The sequence below is a fragment of the Pituophis catenifer genome, unplaced genomic scaffold (assembly GCF_029215685.1).
Source record: "Pituophis catenifer annectens isolate HBS135680 unplaced genomic scaffold, rPitCat1.0.hap2 SCAF_2, whole genome shotgun sequence".
Classification (NCBI taxonomy): Eukaryota; Metazoa; Chordata; class Lepidosauria; order Squamata; family Colubridae; genus Pituophis; species Pituophis catenifer.
In genome coordinates this window covers 7,027,302-7,046,710 of record NW_027256882.1, presented here as the reverse complement: position 1 = coordinate 7,046,710, position 19,409 = coordinate 7,027,302, and the positions used below count along the sequence as shown (strand labels likewise).

Here is a 19,409-nt window from a genome sequence, read left to right as displayed (position 1 = left end):
GCTGAGCACATTGTAAGCCGCCCTGAGTCTCCGGAGAAAGGCGGCATATAAATCAAATAATAATAATTAAAAAAGTATCTCAGGAAATGGGTTCTGGTTTGGAGAGACCCCAACATAAGTACCAGGTTCCCTTGCAGGAACCATACTTGGAGGAGACTGTATAAAAACCGGATCAGATTTACAGAAGGGCAATGAAGCCAAGGCAGTGATTAAAGGAGCTGCTCTTAGCCTTGAGTTAAAACAATAAGGGTCATGTTTGTCTACAGGAAAATCAGAAAGCATCTAGGAGCACTTTTCAAACTAACATAAACTCATAGTTGGAAAAGGGAGGATACAACATTCTTCCAATATAGAATAGAATATAATAATAATAGAGTTGGAAGGGACCTTGGAGGTCTTCTAGTCCAACCCCCTGCCTAGGCAGGAAACCCTACACCACTTCAGACAACTGGTTATCCAACCTCTTCTTAAAAACTTCCAGTGTTGGATAATTCACAACTTCTGGAGGCAAGTTGTTCCACTGATTAATTGTTCTAACTGTCAGGAAATTTCTCTTTAGTTCTAAGTTGCTTCTCTCCTTGATTAGTTTCCATCCATTGCTTCTTTGTTGCTCTTCTCTGCACTTATTTCTCATATCTCTGATATATTGCTCATAGTTCCTGCTCTTGAGAACATTATGAGTCAAGAGATCAGACTGGTCAAACATATTGGACTCTTGCAGTACAAGGAGATTGATATGGTTCCCCTTCTTATTATTTGGATTAAGTTTGATGGATTCATGTTGGAACCCCGTACCTGCCATGGCTGAAGCCTTGGAGCCCCCAAAGTCTCTTCACCCTCCTTCCTTCTCCTCCTGGATATAGAGGAATATGCCGCATTCAAAGCATAAGCCAGAGTCCGAACAACACTGTAAACACGGGGGTCAACTCCAAGTTTGTAATTATTCTTTTTGTCTTTAGTCTCCAGTGGTGCTTTCTGGGTGCATCTTTTTCGGCCTTTGACAGAAAAGATGTGCTTTGAAACGGAACAGTGAAAACACTTATGTAGGGGTGCCACCTCGATATGTGTTTGGTAAGTCTTCTCATACCCTCTTTCCTGGATCTGAAAGTTCCAAATACTATGGACATATTGGTAAACTCGGTGACTTTTCACTGGTAATTCTCCAAAGAGTGTGATGATCCAGACTTTCCCTTCAATGGGTCCTGGCAAACCTTCAAGTGCAAGATGGACAGCTTGAAATCCATCCATCATGGTATTATAGTCCGTGAAGAAAACAAAGACATTGACTTGTCTCCACTTAGAGAGGGTGTCCTTGAAGGGTGTTTTGTGTTCAGTTACTGGAAATTGTTGTGATACAACCACACAAATTCCATTCTTAACAAGCACAGGACTAAAAGTCCTCATGAAATTCTCTCCCCTCTCTGTGTCTGAAGCAAAGAGTCCAATCAAGGTCCACCTGAAATGGAGAAGCAGTTGGACAATTGCTGGGTACTGGACTCCATTTTTGGGGGCCATCCGGTAGAAATAGGGGAATTGACTTTTATCACTCAGAACATCTGAAACAAATCTACAAGTGATCTGAAAGAGAAATGAAGAATGCTGTGTTATATTTGGGGTCAGATAAAATCCAGAATATTACCTTTTAATAAATCCAACTTGATTCTCATGACAATATATTATTTAGTGTTGATTGGTCCTTAGCCCATATCAAGATACAGAATATAAAACATAAAACATAAGATTGTATATAAAATGGAATAAAAGACACATATTAAGAAAAGAAATTAAGCAAATACACCCCAATTCACTATAATGGACTAAGTTAAACCTTCCATATTTAACCATTGTGTCCAGCTGCTAAAATCTTGTTTGAGTAAATACCATGCTAAGATGTTTAAGTATTTCTGTGTTTCAATACTTGGCAATTTGGAAGGTCAATTTACAATGACTTATCCATTTCAATGTGCCAGCTTACTGTGGACGGCTATATCTTTCTCTTCTTTTTTTTTTCCTGGATTTTTTGGGTAATAATATTTTACTTTGTTCTCTAGGCACACAAGATGCAGGGAAACCACTGCTCCAAATATAATTTGTACAATTCAAGAGGTCTTTCATTTAAATGTTGTCTTTCCTAACAGAAAATTTGCCATTGCTTTAATTTTACACCAATAAACATATGCTCTGATTTGAGACAAAGAACAAATTATCTAAATTAGTGCTCTTTGGGCTTGGTTGTTTTCTTGCAGAAATTTCATTCCCAAACAAAATAACATCATCAATGCTAGAAGGGAGTGGGGCTTGGTCTTATTTTATATACCTTGATTAACATTTAATCTTAGCTTTTGTTTGTCACCCGTCTCAGAGAAAATTCTCTAAGTTAGTAAAGGTATTACTTGCTCTAATGGCTCTCCGTTAAGTAACCAATCATGGCTATGATTTCATTTTCCAAAGGCTTTTTTCTTCCCTTCTTTTAAAATGTAGGAACAGCTATTCCCATCTTCTATCCATCTGGGATATGGGAGCCATTATTTATATATGTAAATCGACCTGCCAATAAAGGGCCTCGCCGGCCAGCATATTTTTTTTTAATGATTCAGCCAGGAGCAATAGCAATAACCCTTAGACTTATAGTCCACTTCATAGTGCCTTACAGCCCTCTCTAAGCAATTTACAGACTCAGCCTCTTGCCCCCAACAATCTGGGTTCTTATTTTACCCACCTTGGAAGGATGGAAGGCTGAGTCAACCTTGAGACAGTCAAGATCAAACTGCTGAACTGCTGTCAGCTGGCAGTCAGCAGAAGTAGCCTGCAATACTGCATTCTAACCACTGCGCCACCACGGCTCAGTAGGAAATCCTAACTATGGACTCTCTTTCTCTTTGCAACTTTTATGATTGTGAACAGATTAGGGTAAAATTAGTTAAAGTGTTAACTAATGTGTTAAAATGTAACATTTTAATAAAATAATCAATTAATGCTAATGATGACTCTGTAAGACATACTTATATGTTTTATGAAGAGTAGGTAAGAGAATCCATTGGAATTATATTTTTATGAATCTGGAATTTGTTCATCATTGAAAATATCATTATTATTATTTTTTTGCTAAGATCATGTACAAAATATTAGCTTCTATCACTGCTAGATCTCGTTTTCTACAGAAAATATTTGATTGGACATAGAGGCTCTCCTCACAATCAGAAGTGTGAAGCTGAAGCCTCCAAAGCAATGGATATGGTCCCACGGCAGGATATGGCTGTTTTGATCTTTGCCCCCTCCCCACTCTGGATCCCAATCCCTAGCCAGAGTCATCATACAGGGCAGCGTACAGTAGAAACTTCAAGAACTATTTCTTACCTGGGCCATTGGAGACATCATGGCTATTTATCTATATTTATTTATTAAGTTTCTATAATAAATAAATATAGATAAATAGCCATGATGTCTCCAATGGCCCAAGTAAGAAATAGTTCTTGAATTCAATAGAGAAAGCATGGTATTGCTCACCCACCCACCCCCCAACCCTAACCCCACTCACTTTACTAGATAGAGATACAGAAACACAAACCTGTGGGACTTTGTAGGTGCCTACTAATGTTGATATCTGTATGGAAATTTCCCTGAGACCTCTATCAATAATAACTAGAAGATTGTCCTTCCTTCCACAGCTGTAGTTGGGGACATTGGCTTCTCCAGTAGAGAGTGTGTCCAGCAAGGCATCAGAAGTGCCAAGGGTGCTCAAATAGTTGTCATGGATGTTGTAGCCGAGTGTGAGATTATGCAGGAGCCAGGTATTCTTCTTGACCAATTGAATGGAGAAAACGAAGGGAAGCATTTTTGTCTCATATGTCTCAATATGTCTCATACTGTAGAAATATTTTCATGTTATCACCACCAGAAACAGCAAGAATAAAATATTGTAATTTATTCCTTTTTTTTAAGTTTTATTAACATAAACAAACATAAAACACAAATACATGTAAACACTTATACATTAACAAAGAGTCAATCGACTAACTTCTAGAAAACCTTCGCATCGGTGATTAATGTCCATTTAACCAATTTTCCTTAATCATACTATTTACAAATTCACTTGCTTATACCTTAATATATTCATTGAAGTTCAGCAGTATCTTTCTACAAACATATTAACCATTTATTTATACAATCCTACGGCTCATCTCATGTATCTATTTCTACAATTCTTGAGTTATGTTCTCCTAATGTCCTATGTTGTTGGCCCTATCCTTCTTTCTAACCATGTGTACCATTTTTGCCAAACTAAATAAAAGTCAGTGTTCTCTTTATCTTGGAGCTCTTTTGTGAGCCTATCCATCTCTGTGCATTCATTTATTTTTGTTATTATTTTTTCTTCTGTTGGTATTATCTCGGATTTCCAATTCTGAGCGTACACTATACGTGCCGCTGTCAATATGTGGATGGTAAGATATTTTATCTCCTTGGTACACTGTGGTGTAGTCATTCCAAATAGAAGGAATTCTGGTTTCATTTCTACACTTTGCCTCGTTGTTTCTTCGATTATTCTCTTAATCTCTTGCCAGTAGTGTTGTGCCTTCCTGCAAGACCACCAAATATGGTAATATGTCCCCATTTGTGTCTTGCACTTCCAACACATTGGTGATGTGTTTGGAAACATTTTAGCCAAACGTGCCGGAGGGAGGTGCCATCTATAAAATATCTTGTATAAATTTTCTTTGTATGGAATCGACAGTGTCATCTTATAATTTTCTGCCCATAGCTTGTCCCATCTATCTAACTCTATATTGTGACCTATATTTCTTGCCCAGCTTACCATGTTTTCTTTCACTGTTTCCTCCTCTAATTTATACCTTATTAAATATCCATAAATTTTAGATATTATTTTCTCATCTGTGCCTTTTAAAATTTTATCTAGTTCACTTGGTTGGCTTTGAAAATCATAATGTCTCCGGTCTGCTGTATATTTTGACTCAATTTGAAGATATGGCCACCAATCAATCATAATGCCTCGTCTTTCCAGTTCTTGTCTCGTAAGTAGGTCTCCCCCACTACTCAACAATTCTTGATATTTCCGCATCTTTCCTATTTCTATAGTGTTTGGATAAATTAGCGCCTCCATAGGCGACAACCATCGTGGGATTTTACTATAGTGTTGCCTTCTGATATCTTGCCATGTTTTATATAGTGCACCTCTTATTACATGTCTCTGGAAGTACGGATGTACTTCCTATTATTATTCCTATTTATCTCCACAAGTCTGTTGAGTCTAGACCAATATTGATCCAAAAACCAAAGTCAAAATGTTAGTCATCCATTATTATCTTTTGTCAGTTTTGAGAAGATGGGATGGGGATATTCTTCCACTAGGGTTAAGAATTGCAAGTAACCCCTTATTTTTAGTAGTACTAACTTTCATCTGCTAGTAAGTAGGTGCTCAGCTTGAACTCCTAAGTAAAAACAATTCTTGGTTTCATTTGTTGTAAAAGGAAAATGAATTGCAGTAAAGCAAAGCCAGAACTGAAATTTGCATGCCAAAATCTCCAGGTGTAGTTTTCCTCCACTTTAAGTACTTCCCAGTGCTGACCCCCATTGCTCAATCAATTTTTTAAAAAATGTTTTTGGAATGTGGGCTGCAGTAGTGGCTTTCTACCGGTTCGCCCTAGTTTGGGGAACTGGTAGTGGTGGCGGCGGGAGGCTCCGCCCACCCGCACGGACGTCATCACAGATGCTCTGCACATGCGCAGAAGTGCCGTGGACAAGTGAGGTGAGCGTGCACATGTACGCTCCCAGTTCCAAACCGGTAGCAAAGCTAATTGGAACCTACTACTGGTGGGCTGGTATGCAGCTGCATTCCATTCCCAGCTGTCTCACTAAAGGAGCTCAACCAATCTCATTGCACATATGTTGTGCACTGATAATAAGCCATGTCTTAGGGAGACACAGTGAACAGTGAAGCTTTCCCCCTTCCTATCCAGTCCCCCCACCCCAGAGTTCATGGCAGACTGGAACCAAGCAACAGCAGAACGTAAGCGTAAGGTAAAAGTTCTGACAGCTGGATTCAATTTCATTCAACCATTAAAGTAGAGCCACCATAAAAATAAGACTTTTGGCAGTGAAGTCAGAGCAAACTATTCCTCTTTTAATAGCTACATGAAATTAAAAAAAATATATTACTCAAGGAGTGAAGTCAGTACTGGAAAAGGAGAAGATCCTCTGGACTTCTGCCTCTCCATTTCTCTGGTTCTTTTCTATTTTCTTCTGCCTCATTCCTGCATTTGAGTCTCATAGAAGTTACAGAAAAAGAGGAGAACCCTATAAATCAAAACGACCCAGGATTTTATACATAACCCTACAATTTAGGAATAAGTGAAAAGATAGGAGGAAGAGTGTTAGAAATGCAAACAGAGAGAAAGCAAGTCCATCACACTGAATGACTTACGGAGGTGAAGAAGTGAAATGAGCCCCATTGAACAGTAATAGCTCAGGAGAAGGTTTTGCTACCGTTTCGATCACACTAATAATGTGGTCTCCTGCCCCATAATAGTTCCATGGGTTTCCTTTGTCCTGCTTCTTCAAAGTCAGGGGACATTTGGGTCTGAGCCCGCCACAGTTTCTGTGGGTGAGAACCAGCAGCAGCATAAGAAGCAGAAGCAGGAGGTCCATTCCTCTTTGGCGTGTATCATCCACTTCTCTGTTTCTAAACCTCAAGAAGAAATGCCTGTGTCTTTCCTGGTTTAGAAAGAGACAAACTGAACTTCACAGGAAAAAGAGAGAAAGGTGCTCCAACACTGGAATTTTTTAAGAAGATGTTGGATAACCATTTGCGTGAAGTGGTGTAGGGTTTCCTGCCTGGGCAGGTGGTTGGACTAGAAGACCTCCAAGGTCCCTTCCAACTCTGTTATTCTATTCTATTCTAAAGGTACATTCAAGTGCACATCCGCTTCCTGTCCTAAATCTTGTGCAAAACACCCAACATAACTAGAATTATTTATCCTTTTCTGGTGCACGATTACTTCCATGTTATTTCAGTCTGAGTTTACATCAAAGGCAGTCACTGGAGAAATATCAGACAAAGTCTCAAACTACAGGATGGTGATAATTACAGGGAGAAGCGACTTCTCCGGGGACCATGAACTTCTTCCAGGATTCCATGTGCAAAGGGACAGCTGGAGAAGTGCATGTTAGTACAAAAATCACAGGTATAGCCCTGAGGGCACAATTGTGCAGTGGTTGTGGCCCTTCCTACTGGGACATGGTAGTAAGTGAATGTTGGAGGATAAGAGTTCAATCCCAGGTGAAAGAGTTCTCTTTTTTTTTTCGAATTTATTTGCATATTTTCTCTTTACATACAATATGTGCTTGGTGAACAACATACTGTCTGGGTCAACTTGTTTACATAATAATGCTTTTTCAGTTCCTAGTTCCTACCTCTACTATCCAGCCATTGATTAAAAAAATCCCAAGTTCAAAAATATTCTGTGTCTTCTTTTTCTTTTATCTTCAATGTTAGTCTATCCATTTCTGCACAGTCTAATATTTTTTAAATTAGATCTTCTTCCATAGGTGTTTCCTCACCTATTCCCTTTATCGTATTCCCTTTATACATTCCCTTTATCGTATTTTTCTGATATTATGCCTAATAAAAATAGTTCTGGTTTATAATCTATATGCTGCCTTAACACTTTTTCTAACCACATATGCACTTGTGTCCAATTTTTTTTGGAGGGGGGCTTTTGGACACACCCACCACATGTGATAGTATGTGCCCAGTATTTGATTACATTTCCAACATTTGGCAGACATGTTTTTAAACATTTTTGCTAACCTTGCCAGTGGTAAGTGCCACCTATAGAACATTTTATACAGATTTTCTTTATACGTAGATGCCATCGTCAATTTATAGTTTCTTTCCCACAGTATTTGCCAATTATCTAATTCTATAGTGTACCCAAAATTCTATCATTCTCCCTTTCACCTGTTCATCTTCCATTTTTAAGCTTAATAAAGAGTTCTTATATTCTTTTGGATGTTATCTTCTCTTCTATGCATTTCATAATTAACTGAGACTAGTGGATAAGATGACCCTCCATGCTTTGTGTTTTATGCTCTCTTATGTTGAGTGGTGAGGGTGGAATGGAAGTTATGCATCCATCCTTCCCCTACTTGACCTCTCTCTGGCCTTCGATACTAATCATGGTATCACATGAAGATATCCATAAGACCACATGAAAATAGTTTGGGGGTCCTTTGTAGCTCTTGGTCTCATTGCATCAATTTCCTCAATGAGGTGTTTCCCCTTTGGATTTCCCATCTCTGAAGGTATCTGTGAATCTGCCTCCAAAATACCGCCAAGTATTTTTAAGGAACACTTGGGAATTCTTCTCTTCATGTTACATCTGGGTCATTTGGAGAGGGAATTCAGTTTCTTATCTAGAGGGATGGAAATGTTGATATGTACACCTTGTTCTAGAACGGCGTCATGGTGGATTCACTAAAAGGGGCACCTGATGGTGATGGAGAGAAGATCCGTAGTTGGAGACATTTGGTCTGCTTCCCAAAGCACACCAAATTGTCCCAATATCCATTAAAAATCCAGCCCAATTTCTCCTGTCACTCAGACAGAACATCAGGATTGTTTAGCCTTTATGAAAGCAGCAACAAAGCCAAGGGAAGATTTAGCGGAGGAACCAAATATTAATGCAGATATTGGACTTTATTGTGATGATCCCAGTTTCATCAAAGGAGGAGGGGTGAGTCAAGGCAGGACAGCACATTCCATCATAGAAGCTGATAGCATTCCGCCTCCAGTCTCAGCCCAAGTTGCAGAACTGGTAGCCTTGCATCAATGCCGATCTTCTTCTTCCTAGCATATTCCCGCAAATGCAGGATCCACTTCTTGGATCATTGAATGCCACTTTGCAGGGTCAGCTGCATCTCCATGGCACAGGCCCACTGTCAACCCTGAAGCTGACCTGACCAAAGCCATCTTGGAGTTTCAGTGTTGCCACACGGAGCTGAGGGATAGGGAGGCGGAGTTAGAGATAGCTGGGGTTTTGTAGCCAAAATAAAATATTTTCTCTTGGTAACCAAGGACATTCTCACACCTCGTCAGAAGAAGGAAAATGATGTCATCAGGCAACCTGATTGGACCATGTGACTGATTGTTTGAGGAGGGGGAAAACTTTTACTTTTACTTAGGTGAAAACTGCGGGAACTTTCAGAGTCGGTTTTCATCAGCCTGTGCCAATATGACATATCAAATAAAACTATTCTTTGAGGAATCTACCAGCCTACCTGTTTTGTTTGCTCAGTATTCTCAAAACACCTAAGTGAATCTTCATTGGCTGAAGATGGAGTAGTCATGGGGAGAAACATTTTCTATCTTTTTCACGTGGAAAACTTAGTTCTAGCCTGATTTTGCTGCAACCAGTATCCATTAGTAAAAGAACCTATCATGTCAACAAAATGGAATCGAGGATCTTTCTTACCTAAGGGACCTACCTGGGGGTCATTATTGTTGGGACATGTCCAGATATGGTTTTGGAAGAGTGATGACTCAACAACACAGCCATGGAACTCTAAATTTCATTATTCTTATATTGATAATTTTAATTTCTTCATTTTAAAATAACCTTAATTGTCAGAATAAAAACATTAAATATTGCAATAAAACATTAAATATTATGAGCCTAAAAACAATTTCACTATCACTTGCCTACTTTTATCATTAGATGTTCCTTAGTGTTTAGATCTGGTCTTAGGATGATAATGTAGCATTTGGGGAAGAAGATGCAGCCCAGCAGCCCAGCACTGGAGGCCAAGATGGAGAAGATCTGAACAGCCACCATGTACTTCCCTTTGGTGCTCAGGTAGGTGGGCAGGAAGGAAACCCAAACACTGCAGAAGACCAGCATGCTGAAGGTGATCAACTTGGCTTCATTGAAGGCCCCAGGCAGGTTTCTGGCTAAGAAAGCCACTATGAAGCAAATGGCAGCTAGGAAACCCGTGTACCCGAGGACAACATAAAACATAGTAACAGATCCTTCATTGCAGTGAAGGACAATCTCTCGAGGTTGGGAGTGCAGGTCAGAGTCAGGGAATGGGGGAGAAACTCCCAGCCAGATGGAGCAGATGGTAATTTGGACAATGGAACAAGAAAGAATGATGGAGTTGGCCAAGGTCTTCCCCAACCATCTCTTCACCCTGTTACCTGGTTTTGTGGCCAGGAAAGCCAGCACGACTGTGATCGTTTTGGCCAACACAGAAGACACGGCTACTGAGAAGACAATGCTGAACACTGTTTGTCGGAGAATACAGGTGAGTTTCCTTGGTTGACCAATGAAGAGTAAAGGAGACAGGAAGCAAAGCAGGAGGGAGACAAGAAGGATATAGGAGAGATCCCGGTTGTTGGCTTTGACAATGGGAGTGTCTAGGTATTTAATGAATATGATTAAAACAGAGACTGTGGTTAGAAACCAGAATAGGGCAAAGGAGACAAGGATAATACTCAGATGTTCTTCATAGGACAGGAAGGATATTCTTTTGGGGATACATTGGACTCGATTCTCAGTTGGATATTGATCATCTGGGCACCTAGTGCATTTTTCAGTATCTGAGAAAATAGAAAGTAATATTTCTTATACAAACTCCCCTTTCATATTTGAAGATAGATCTTCTTTTATGACAGGTAGTAATAAGAAACCAGAAAGCCATTGTAAATATTAAATAGGAACCTGTACATACAAATATACATACACAGTCACAAGTTATAAATACAATGATATGAAGAATAAGAAAAATGAAACCCAAAAGAGAAATACCTGTCACCAGTGCTACCTTTCAACAAGACCACTACATTTTATCTTTCTCTGGAAGGTTAGAAGGGTAAAGATCTGTCATATCTCAACAAGTGGGGTTTCTATAGAACAGGGGCTTCAACAGAAAAGGCAGACAAAGTGGCAAAGTTTTGTTGTGACCCACTGGCAGCCAGCGGAGCTGGCAGCAGAGTCGAACATCTGACTCTGATTGAGGAGGCTGGGGAGGAACATGGACTAGACCTGGGGGCTGGGGAAAGCTCGACGAGGGCCCTGTGTTGGAGGCAGAGAGGGAGATAGACAGCAGCGAGTCAGAAGAACAGCGGGAGCCTGTTCCCAGTGTGCGCATGCACAGAGCTGCCAGAAGACAAGAACAATTAAGAAAGCAAGGTTGATTTGGGAGTAGGGTCACACCTTGGAGATAATTGGCCCCTCCCATAGGACATAAAAGAGGAGCAAATGGAACATGAGCTTTTGCAGGAAATAATTAGTTCATTCGGTCATTTCAAGATTGGAAAGATCTGTTTGTGACTCTAATAGACTCTGTGCCAAGTTTGGCCTTGCCCTGCATTTGGAAATTGGCTCTCTGGCAGCATTCCAAGTGAGATACGGTGGGTGTTGATAAACATTCCTCTGAAAGACTGTTTGCCAAAGCAAACAGTTAATGAAAAGTGAATGAAAGTAATTCACAGTCGTGTTAATAAAAGAGCCTCATATCCTGTTGCAACAAAAAGATTTTTAAAAATTATTTCTAAATGTCAAAAAGAAAGGGCGGAAATGAGGCTAGGCCAGGGGTGAAATGCTACCGGTTCGGGTGAACCGGTAGTAATAAAAGCTACCAGTTTAGGTGAAGTGGTAGTAAAAAAAAAAGCAGGAAATCCTGCTTTCTAGCGAAACTAAATCATGCAGCACAGATTTCCCCCCCTCACTGTTCTACTTACCTTCTTAAGCCTCCTTTTTCAGCACTGTAAGCTGTAAAACAGCTTTCATGTCACCCTTAATCCTTCTCTTTGTTAAGATAGACATGCTTAGTTCCATTAACTGTCCATCATATGGTTTAGCCCAGTGGTGAAATCTAAAATTTGTTACTACCTGTTCTATGGGCATGGCTTGGTGGTGGGGTAATGTGACTGTGTGGGCATGGCCAATTTTTTATTTTTACTTTTAAAAGCATTTTTTCTACAACATCTTCAGTGAAGAGGTTGTAAAAAAAATGCTTTCAAAAGCCTTTGACGATCCCAGCTGAGCTGCGCAATCATTAGAGGCTTTTTTTTTTACTTTTAAAAGCAATTTTTGGCTGAAGAGGTTGTAGAAAAAAATGCTTTTAAAAGTTAAAAAAAAAACCTCTGATGATCGTGCGGCTCAGCTGGGCATGGGCGGGGGGCAGGGATTTTTGCTACCAGTTCTCCAAACCACCTGCCTCCATCACTACAGGATCGGGCAATCCAGTCCGAACTGAGAGCATTTCACCCCTAGTTTAGCCTCCAGATCTCATATCATCTTTGTTGCTCTTCTCTGCACTTCTCTGCACTCTTTCTAGGGTCTCCACATCTTTTTTGTATTGTGTGAGCAGAACTGGATGCAGTATTCCAAGTATAGCCTCACTAGTATAATATAGAGTAGTACTATCACTTCTCATGATCTTGATGCAATCCTCTGTTGATGAACCTAAGACTGCACTGGCCTTTTTGACAGCTGAAGCACATTGCTAGATCATACTTGATCCTTGTGCCTGCGCCACCAAGAGCCTTGGTGGCGCAGCAGAGTAAAAGTGCTGTTAACTAGCACCAGCTGCCTGCAATTACTGCAAGTTCAAATCTCACCAGGCTCAAGGTTGACTCAGCCTTCCATCCTTCCGAGGTAGGTAAAATAAGGACCCGGTTTGTGGGGGCAATAAGCTGACTTTGTATAAAAAAGAACACCGCTTAGGGGGGACCGAAAGCCCTACTAAGCAGGTATATACAAAAGTATGAAGGCTATTGCTTAACGCATTGTAAGCCGCCCTGAGTCTCCGGAGAAGGGCGGCATATAAACCGAACCAATAAATAAATAAATAAATAAATAAATAAATAAATAAATAAATAAATAAATAAATAAACAAACAAACAAACAAACAAATACTTAAATGGTGGTCCATTAGGATATCTAGATTTCCTCTCACTGTTTCTAGTGGTGAGCCAGGTATCACTAATCCTATGCATTTGGTTTTTCTTGCCTAAATGCAGGACCTTATTTTTTTTTTTTTCACCACTGAACTGCACCTTGGAGGTCAGGAATGCTTTACGAGTTGACGTTCGATAGGGCCCAGTGATCCAGTCTATCAAGATCCTTCTAAATCTTGACTATATTCCCAAACTGTAATAGCAATAGCACTGAGACTTATATACCACCCCATAGTGCTTTACAGCAGTTTACAATGTCAGGATATTGCCCCTAACCATCTGGGTCCTCATTTCACTGACCTCAAAAGGAGGGAAGGCTGAGTCAACTTTGAGCCCATCAGGTTTGAACTCCAATCTGTGGGAAGTTAGCTTGCAATACTGCATTCTAACCACTATGTCATCAAAGCTCCTTGCCAGAAATTCCCCTCAACTTGGTGTCATTTACAAATTTGATGAGTTCTCCTTTTATTCCCTTATGTAGATCATTTATGAAGATGTTGAGGCTAGAGGATCCGCTGGTAACAGGGACCCTGTGTGCTGATCGCATAGGTAATATTTCCACATATTCCCATCTTGTAATTTTGATTTTTTTTAAAAAAAATGTTTCATTGTTTTAATCTGGCTTTGTAAATTGTTTTATTGTTGGTTTTATTGTATGCCACCCAGAGTCACTTTGTGTGGGATGGATGGCCATGTGAATTTGAATTTTATTTAAACAAAAAGAAGATTAATTCCTGAAGTAATTCCAGAAGAGAAAATGAGTCCATTATCTGTCTTTGCAAACTCTTTAGTTTCTGAAAATGAGAAGATTGGACAGTCATTTGTCTGAAATGAGATAGGGTTTCCTGCCTGACTAGAAGACCTCAAGGTCCTATCCAACTCTGTTATGTCCCTTTGTCCTATAAGTTAATTTGATATGGATGAACAAGAGCCATTGACCTAAATCCTTTCTTCAAGCTTCAAAGAATTCAAATGTTCCTAAGAAAGGTTAACATGGAAAGACTCTTCTAAACTGATAAATAGAAAAGAGATTTCCTGTACCAGACGCAGGGGTGGAATTCTGCCGGTTCAGACCTGTTCGGGCGAACCCCTAGCTCCGCCAAACAGCTGAGAGTGAGCCAGTTCACTCCAACGATCAGGTTGGCCCTCCCTCCCGCTCCTGCACTATACTGACCTATATTTCCTTTGTTTGAAGCCCAGCTGATAGGCGTGCCAGAGCAGATTGCCGCACCTCAGCTGTTTACTCACCAGGGCTGCAGTACAATGTAATTTTTAGTGCTGTTTTCAAAGGAACCACACACCCACGGAGCGCACACTCAGCAAACTAGTTGTTACACCGGTTGAATCCCACCACTGACCAAAAGTAATCTTGTCCAATTCCCCTTGGTATCTCTTCCTACCTCATCCTTCAAGATTTTTTTTTCCTAATTTCTCTCATTATAATAGAAATTGGGCAGGTTGAAAATAAACAACAGAGCAGTCAAGCTTCGATGTGTCTCTTTTAACATGCACATTGATCAAACAAGCATCCTTGCCTCTGATGACACCCACCTTCCTGAGTGGAGATGGTCCTCTCCGAACAAGGAATGCAGTCGTAGCAGCAAACTGGCTCTCCTTCCCGAGTCTGTTTGTAAAATCCAGGATGACAATTTTTCACACATTTGGATTGAGGGAGAGACTAAACAGAAAAACAAGGAATTTCAGAGACAATAGGTCAGGAGCAACATCCATGGAAAATGGAGGTTGGCATGAACATCAGCTAAGTAGACTCTGGGCTTCACTTAGATATATTCTAGATGAAGTATTTTTCTAACTAGTTTCAAATTATTGCAGGAGATACAACTATTAGCTTCTCCCATTTTACTTCTGGCATATCAAATTGCATTAAAAGACTTTTCTACTTAATAAAGGCTGGAGGAATGGAAATGAGAAAAGATATGTACATTAAGCAACAACTAGTGGGTTCCCCCTCACAGCCCTATTAACATACATTCCAGGGGTGAAATGCTCCCAGTTTGGACCGGATCGCCCGATGCAATAGCAATGGCGGTGGGTGGTTCAGAGAACCGGTAGCAAAAATCCCTGCCCCCTCCATGCCCATCTGAGCCGCAGGATCTCCAGAGGCTTTTTTTTTTTTTACTTTTAAAAGCATTTTTTCTACAACCTCTTCTGATGCAAGATGTTTTTAAAAATAAAAAAAAAGCCTCTGATGATCACGCAGCTCAGCTGGGATCATCAGAGGCTTTTCAAAGCATTTTTTTCTGCAACCTCTTGGCTGAAGATGTGGTAAAAAAAAAAATGCTTTGAAAAGTCTCTGACCATCCCAGCTGAGTTGCCTGATCGACAGAGAGGTATTTTTTAAAAAATACTTCTCTGCCGATCAGGCAACTCAGCTGGGATCATCAGAGGAGACTTTTTAAAGTCAGAGAGGTATTTTTTAAAAAGCCTCTCTGACCATCCCAGCTGAGTTGCCTGATCGGCAGAGGCTTTTCAAAGCATTAGAAAAAATGCTTTATGGCATTTAGATCCCAAAAAGTTGTCATGTATGTACCCTAATGTTCAGCCAAAATGTTGGAGATGTGAATGTTTGGATGCTACATATTATCATGTTTGGTGGACCTGTAGGAAAGTTAAGGCTTTTTGGATAAAAATTTGGTGGGTCATGCAGAATGTTTTGAAGAAAAAAATTCAATTCTCTCCACAATTGTTTTTATTGGGTATAGTTAAGGGTTTTACATTGGGTGAAACAAAACTGATATTGTATATGATAACAGCAGCAAGATTGTTGATAGGTAAATATTGGAAAATGAAGCCTTGCCCACTATTGAGGAATGGACTTTGAAGATGGCCAGCTTTGCAGAGATGGCGAAGATTTCAGCATACTTAAAAGATTGTTCACAAGAGACTTATGAATGGGAATGGAAAAAGTGGATAGAATATGTTCAGAACAAATATCAAACTAGAAAGTATCAAATAGCTTTTATTTGAAAATAATGTATTAGAAATATTTTAATGTAATGAGGGTAACAAGAAAAATTATAAAGGGGAGGGAGGGGTTCAAGTTTTTACACAAGTTTTATATTAAGGGTTTTTTTTTATTTTTTTACCAGATATGAGTATAATATAGGGAAGTCTGGGGGGAGGGGAGGGTTAGGGAGGGTTAGGGAGGTTGGGAAGTTTGGGGTGGGTGGGGGGGGGAAAAGGGGTGAAAATGTAATTGTAAAACTTTTGCAATAAAAAAAAAAGAAAAAATGCTTTGAAAAGTTAAAAAAAAAAAAGTTGGCCACGCCCACTCAATCACATTACCCCCCTCCACCAAGCCACGCCCACAGAACCGGTGGTAACAAATTTTACATTTCACCCCTGATACATTCCTCCATTCTCCGTGTATCCATCATTTAAAAAATATGACGATCTATTCATATTAATTTTTACAATAAAATGTTACAATAAAATTTGTTCTAAAATATTTATTAATCTTTCTTCTATTCAGTTTATTAAAAGAGAAGAAAATTATGATAAAGAAAGAAACTTTGGACCAGTAGGATCGGCAAAGAATTTTTGAAGAATCCCAAAGGTGCTTTTTCAGGAGGCAACTGGACTTGTTTTTTTTCTTTCAAGATATTTCACTTCTCATCCAAACTTCTTCAGCTCTTTAGGATTATCCTTCCAGCCCCCATCGTGCAGCTTCTTGGATGAGAAGTGAAACATCTTCAAAGAAAAAATGAAAAAGTCCAGTTGCCTCCTGAAAAAGCATCTTTGGGATTCTTAATTTTTTTTTTGCAGATCCTACTGTTTTTTTTCTTTGAAGACATTCTACAATCAGTTCTACAATCCCCAACACCTGAGAGTCTCTCTCTTTCTCTCAGTTTAGGGAGATACTGGATTGCAAAAGGGACACAAAAGGGCTGTAAGTCCTGAAAAAATCATCATCTCACTACCCATTTTGGATATGGCTACATGAACATAAAACAATTCTGTATTATAGCATATGAATGACATCTTTGTGAATAGTACTGGAGCCTCCCAAACAGTCTAACAAAACTATAATGGTTATATTCCCTACATTTAATTCTCAGTGAAAGTCATCCACCTTGGTAAACACGAGTCAAAAAGAGGGCTGTGAAAATATTTACAGACCCCTCGCATCCTGGACATAAACTGATTCAACTCCTACCCTCAAAACGACACTATAGGGCACTGCACACCAGAACAACTAGACACAAGAACAGTTTTGTCCCGAATGCCATCACTCTGCTAAACAAATAATTCCCTCAACACTGTCAAACTAGTTACTAAGTCTGCATTACTATTAATCTTCTCATTGTTCCTATCACCCATCTCCTCCCACTTATGACAGTATGACTGTAACCTTGTTGCTGGTATACTTACTATTTATATTGACTGTTTCCTGATATGATTTGATTGCTTATTTGTTCCCTATGACTATCATTAAGTGTTGTATCTTATGATTCTTGATGAATGTATCTTTTCTTTTTATGTACACTGGCAGCATATGCACCAAGACAAATTCCTTGTGTGTCCAATCACACTTGGCCAATAAAGAATTCTCTTCTCTTCTCTTCTCTTCTCTTCTCTTCTCTTCTCTTCTCTTCTCTTCTCTTCTCTTCTCTTCTCTTCTCTTCTCTTCTCTTCTCTTCTATGCAGGCTTAACCCACTTGAAAAGGCTTTGGGAAAAAGAAAAAAAGTGACCGATATTTTCCCCTACCTTGTTGAGCAATTTTAGCCGTGACAGATGATCTTGGTTGAAAATAAGTCTCTGTTTTTCAAAAGTCCCCAATTGTTCCACAGTGATATCCATCTGTGGGAGAACCACACAGCTCATAATGTTCAGATCTGCATCTACATCTCCATTTTTGTCCAAGTACAGTTTCCTCTGGGAAAGATTGCAAAACTCATTCTTCTCCAGAAAGGGGTGGAACTAGAATAAAACCATCTGAGAATTTTAAAAGCAGAAAGCTTGATTTCTCATTTAGTCTGTGGTCTATTCCCTTTTGAATGTTTCTTCTACAGTTTTCTAACTCACAAATGCCTTTAGTTGGAAGTACAAGAAAACTATAAAATGTCAACTTGCAAAGGTGGGAGGGAGAACTGATAGAGCTGATTGATTTCCCTAACTGAAGTGCATTCCATACATTCTTCCTGACTGCAATCAGAAGGAAGGTGTTGGATTTCACAGCCAGCCAAAGTGGTTAATTGGAGAATGTGATTTATGACATGGCCAGAGAGGAGGGGAGAGACTGGGTCATAGGGGAACGTAAATCTACATGGGATTACTTCTAACTGCATCTGAATATTGCCGAAATGGTGCTCCAAATAAATGACTGTATTTCTTTTGAAGTTCGGCTCATGGCTCATGTATTAATTAGGACATCTTTCGGAAACTTCACATAAATCTCATAACAATTGCAAATGTCTTGCTAACTCTTTTTACAGCATGGAAAGTTGGTGAGGATCCTTTCTGAATGTACACAGCTGCCAAGAAAAGGTTCAGCACAATTTGTCAATCGTATCTTGACAAAAATGTATCTTTGACATAATATTATTGAATTTTTTTTTCAATTATCAAGAAAATTCTAGAGCAGGTCAAAAGTAAATTGAACCAACCAACAAATAAAGAGATTGTCTTTAAGAGAGGATACAGCACTCTTCCAATCACTGAAAGATGTTATAGAGAAGCTTAAAATCTTTCCACTGTTATTCCAGAGAGTGGGACATGGAAAATTAAACTTAGTCATTAGAAAGGAGGTACTAGCTGAATGAGAGCAGAAAAATCCTAAAAGGAGAAGCCGAGGAGCCAGTGAACCAGAGAAGTTCAATCTCCCTTCATTGACCGAGCAGCCATCAGTCAGAGAAGTATAAAGTGTGATTCCAGCAGAGATGAAGGGTTGGGATAGATGGTTTCAGGGTCTCTTTCAAATTAATGATGGTAAAATTCTACAGTGCTAATCACAAACCCATAAGTATAGGAATTTATTCAAAAATGCATACGTCTGCTTTACAACTAGCAGTATTTATATCAAAATATATCTGAAGGGTCCACTAGCTGTCAGGGTTCCAACGGATGCCCTAATTAAATCATGAGCCTTGAGCCTCGACCCTCCAGCCACTGTGGGTAACCCTGGAAGACAGCCTTGAGAAAGATATGTCTGGAATGTGCTCCTGTCTTTGACTGCCATGTTGCTTCATTGGTTTCCCATCCCCTTTGCCTATGGCAACTTGAGAGCAGGCCAGGGATGCTTTGCGAGTTGATATTAGCACTGAAGATGTTACCTAGTTTGGGTAATAAAAATCTGCAAGAATACAACCAAGATCAGAGAACAGCAAGGCCCCCACATTTCAACCCTGAGCTACAAATATTCTCCATTACTGATACAAAATGTATCGCTCATGGTGCCCATTCATGAGCGAT

General features: G+C 39.6%; 1 protein-coding gene across 1 annotated transcript in view; it reads right to left on the bottom strand.

Annotated features, from left to right (window-relative positions):
• LOC139309780 (vomeronasal type-2 receptor 26-like) overlaps window positions 1–19,409 on the bottom strand; it is a 70,126-nt gene that overhangs the window by 48,297 nt on the left and 2,420 nt on the right. Inside the window, exon 4 of the mRNA XM_070933987.1 lies at window positions 17,706–17,918. Coding sequence (XP_070790088.1) covers window positions 17,706–17,918 — 213 coding nt within the window. The remainder of the gene's footprint in view (window positions 1–17,705; window positions 17,919–19,409) is intronic.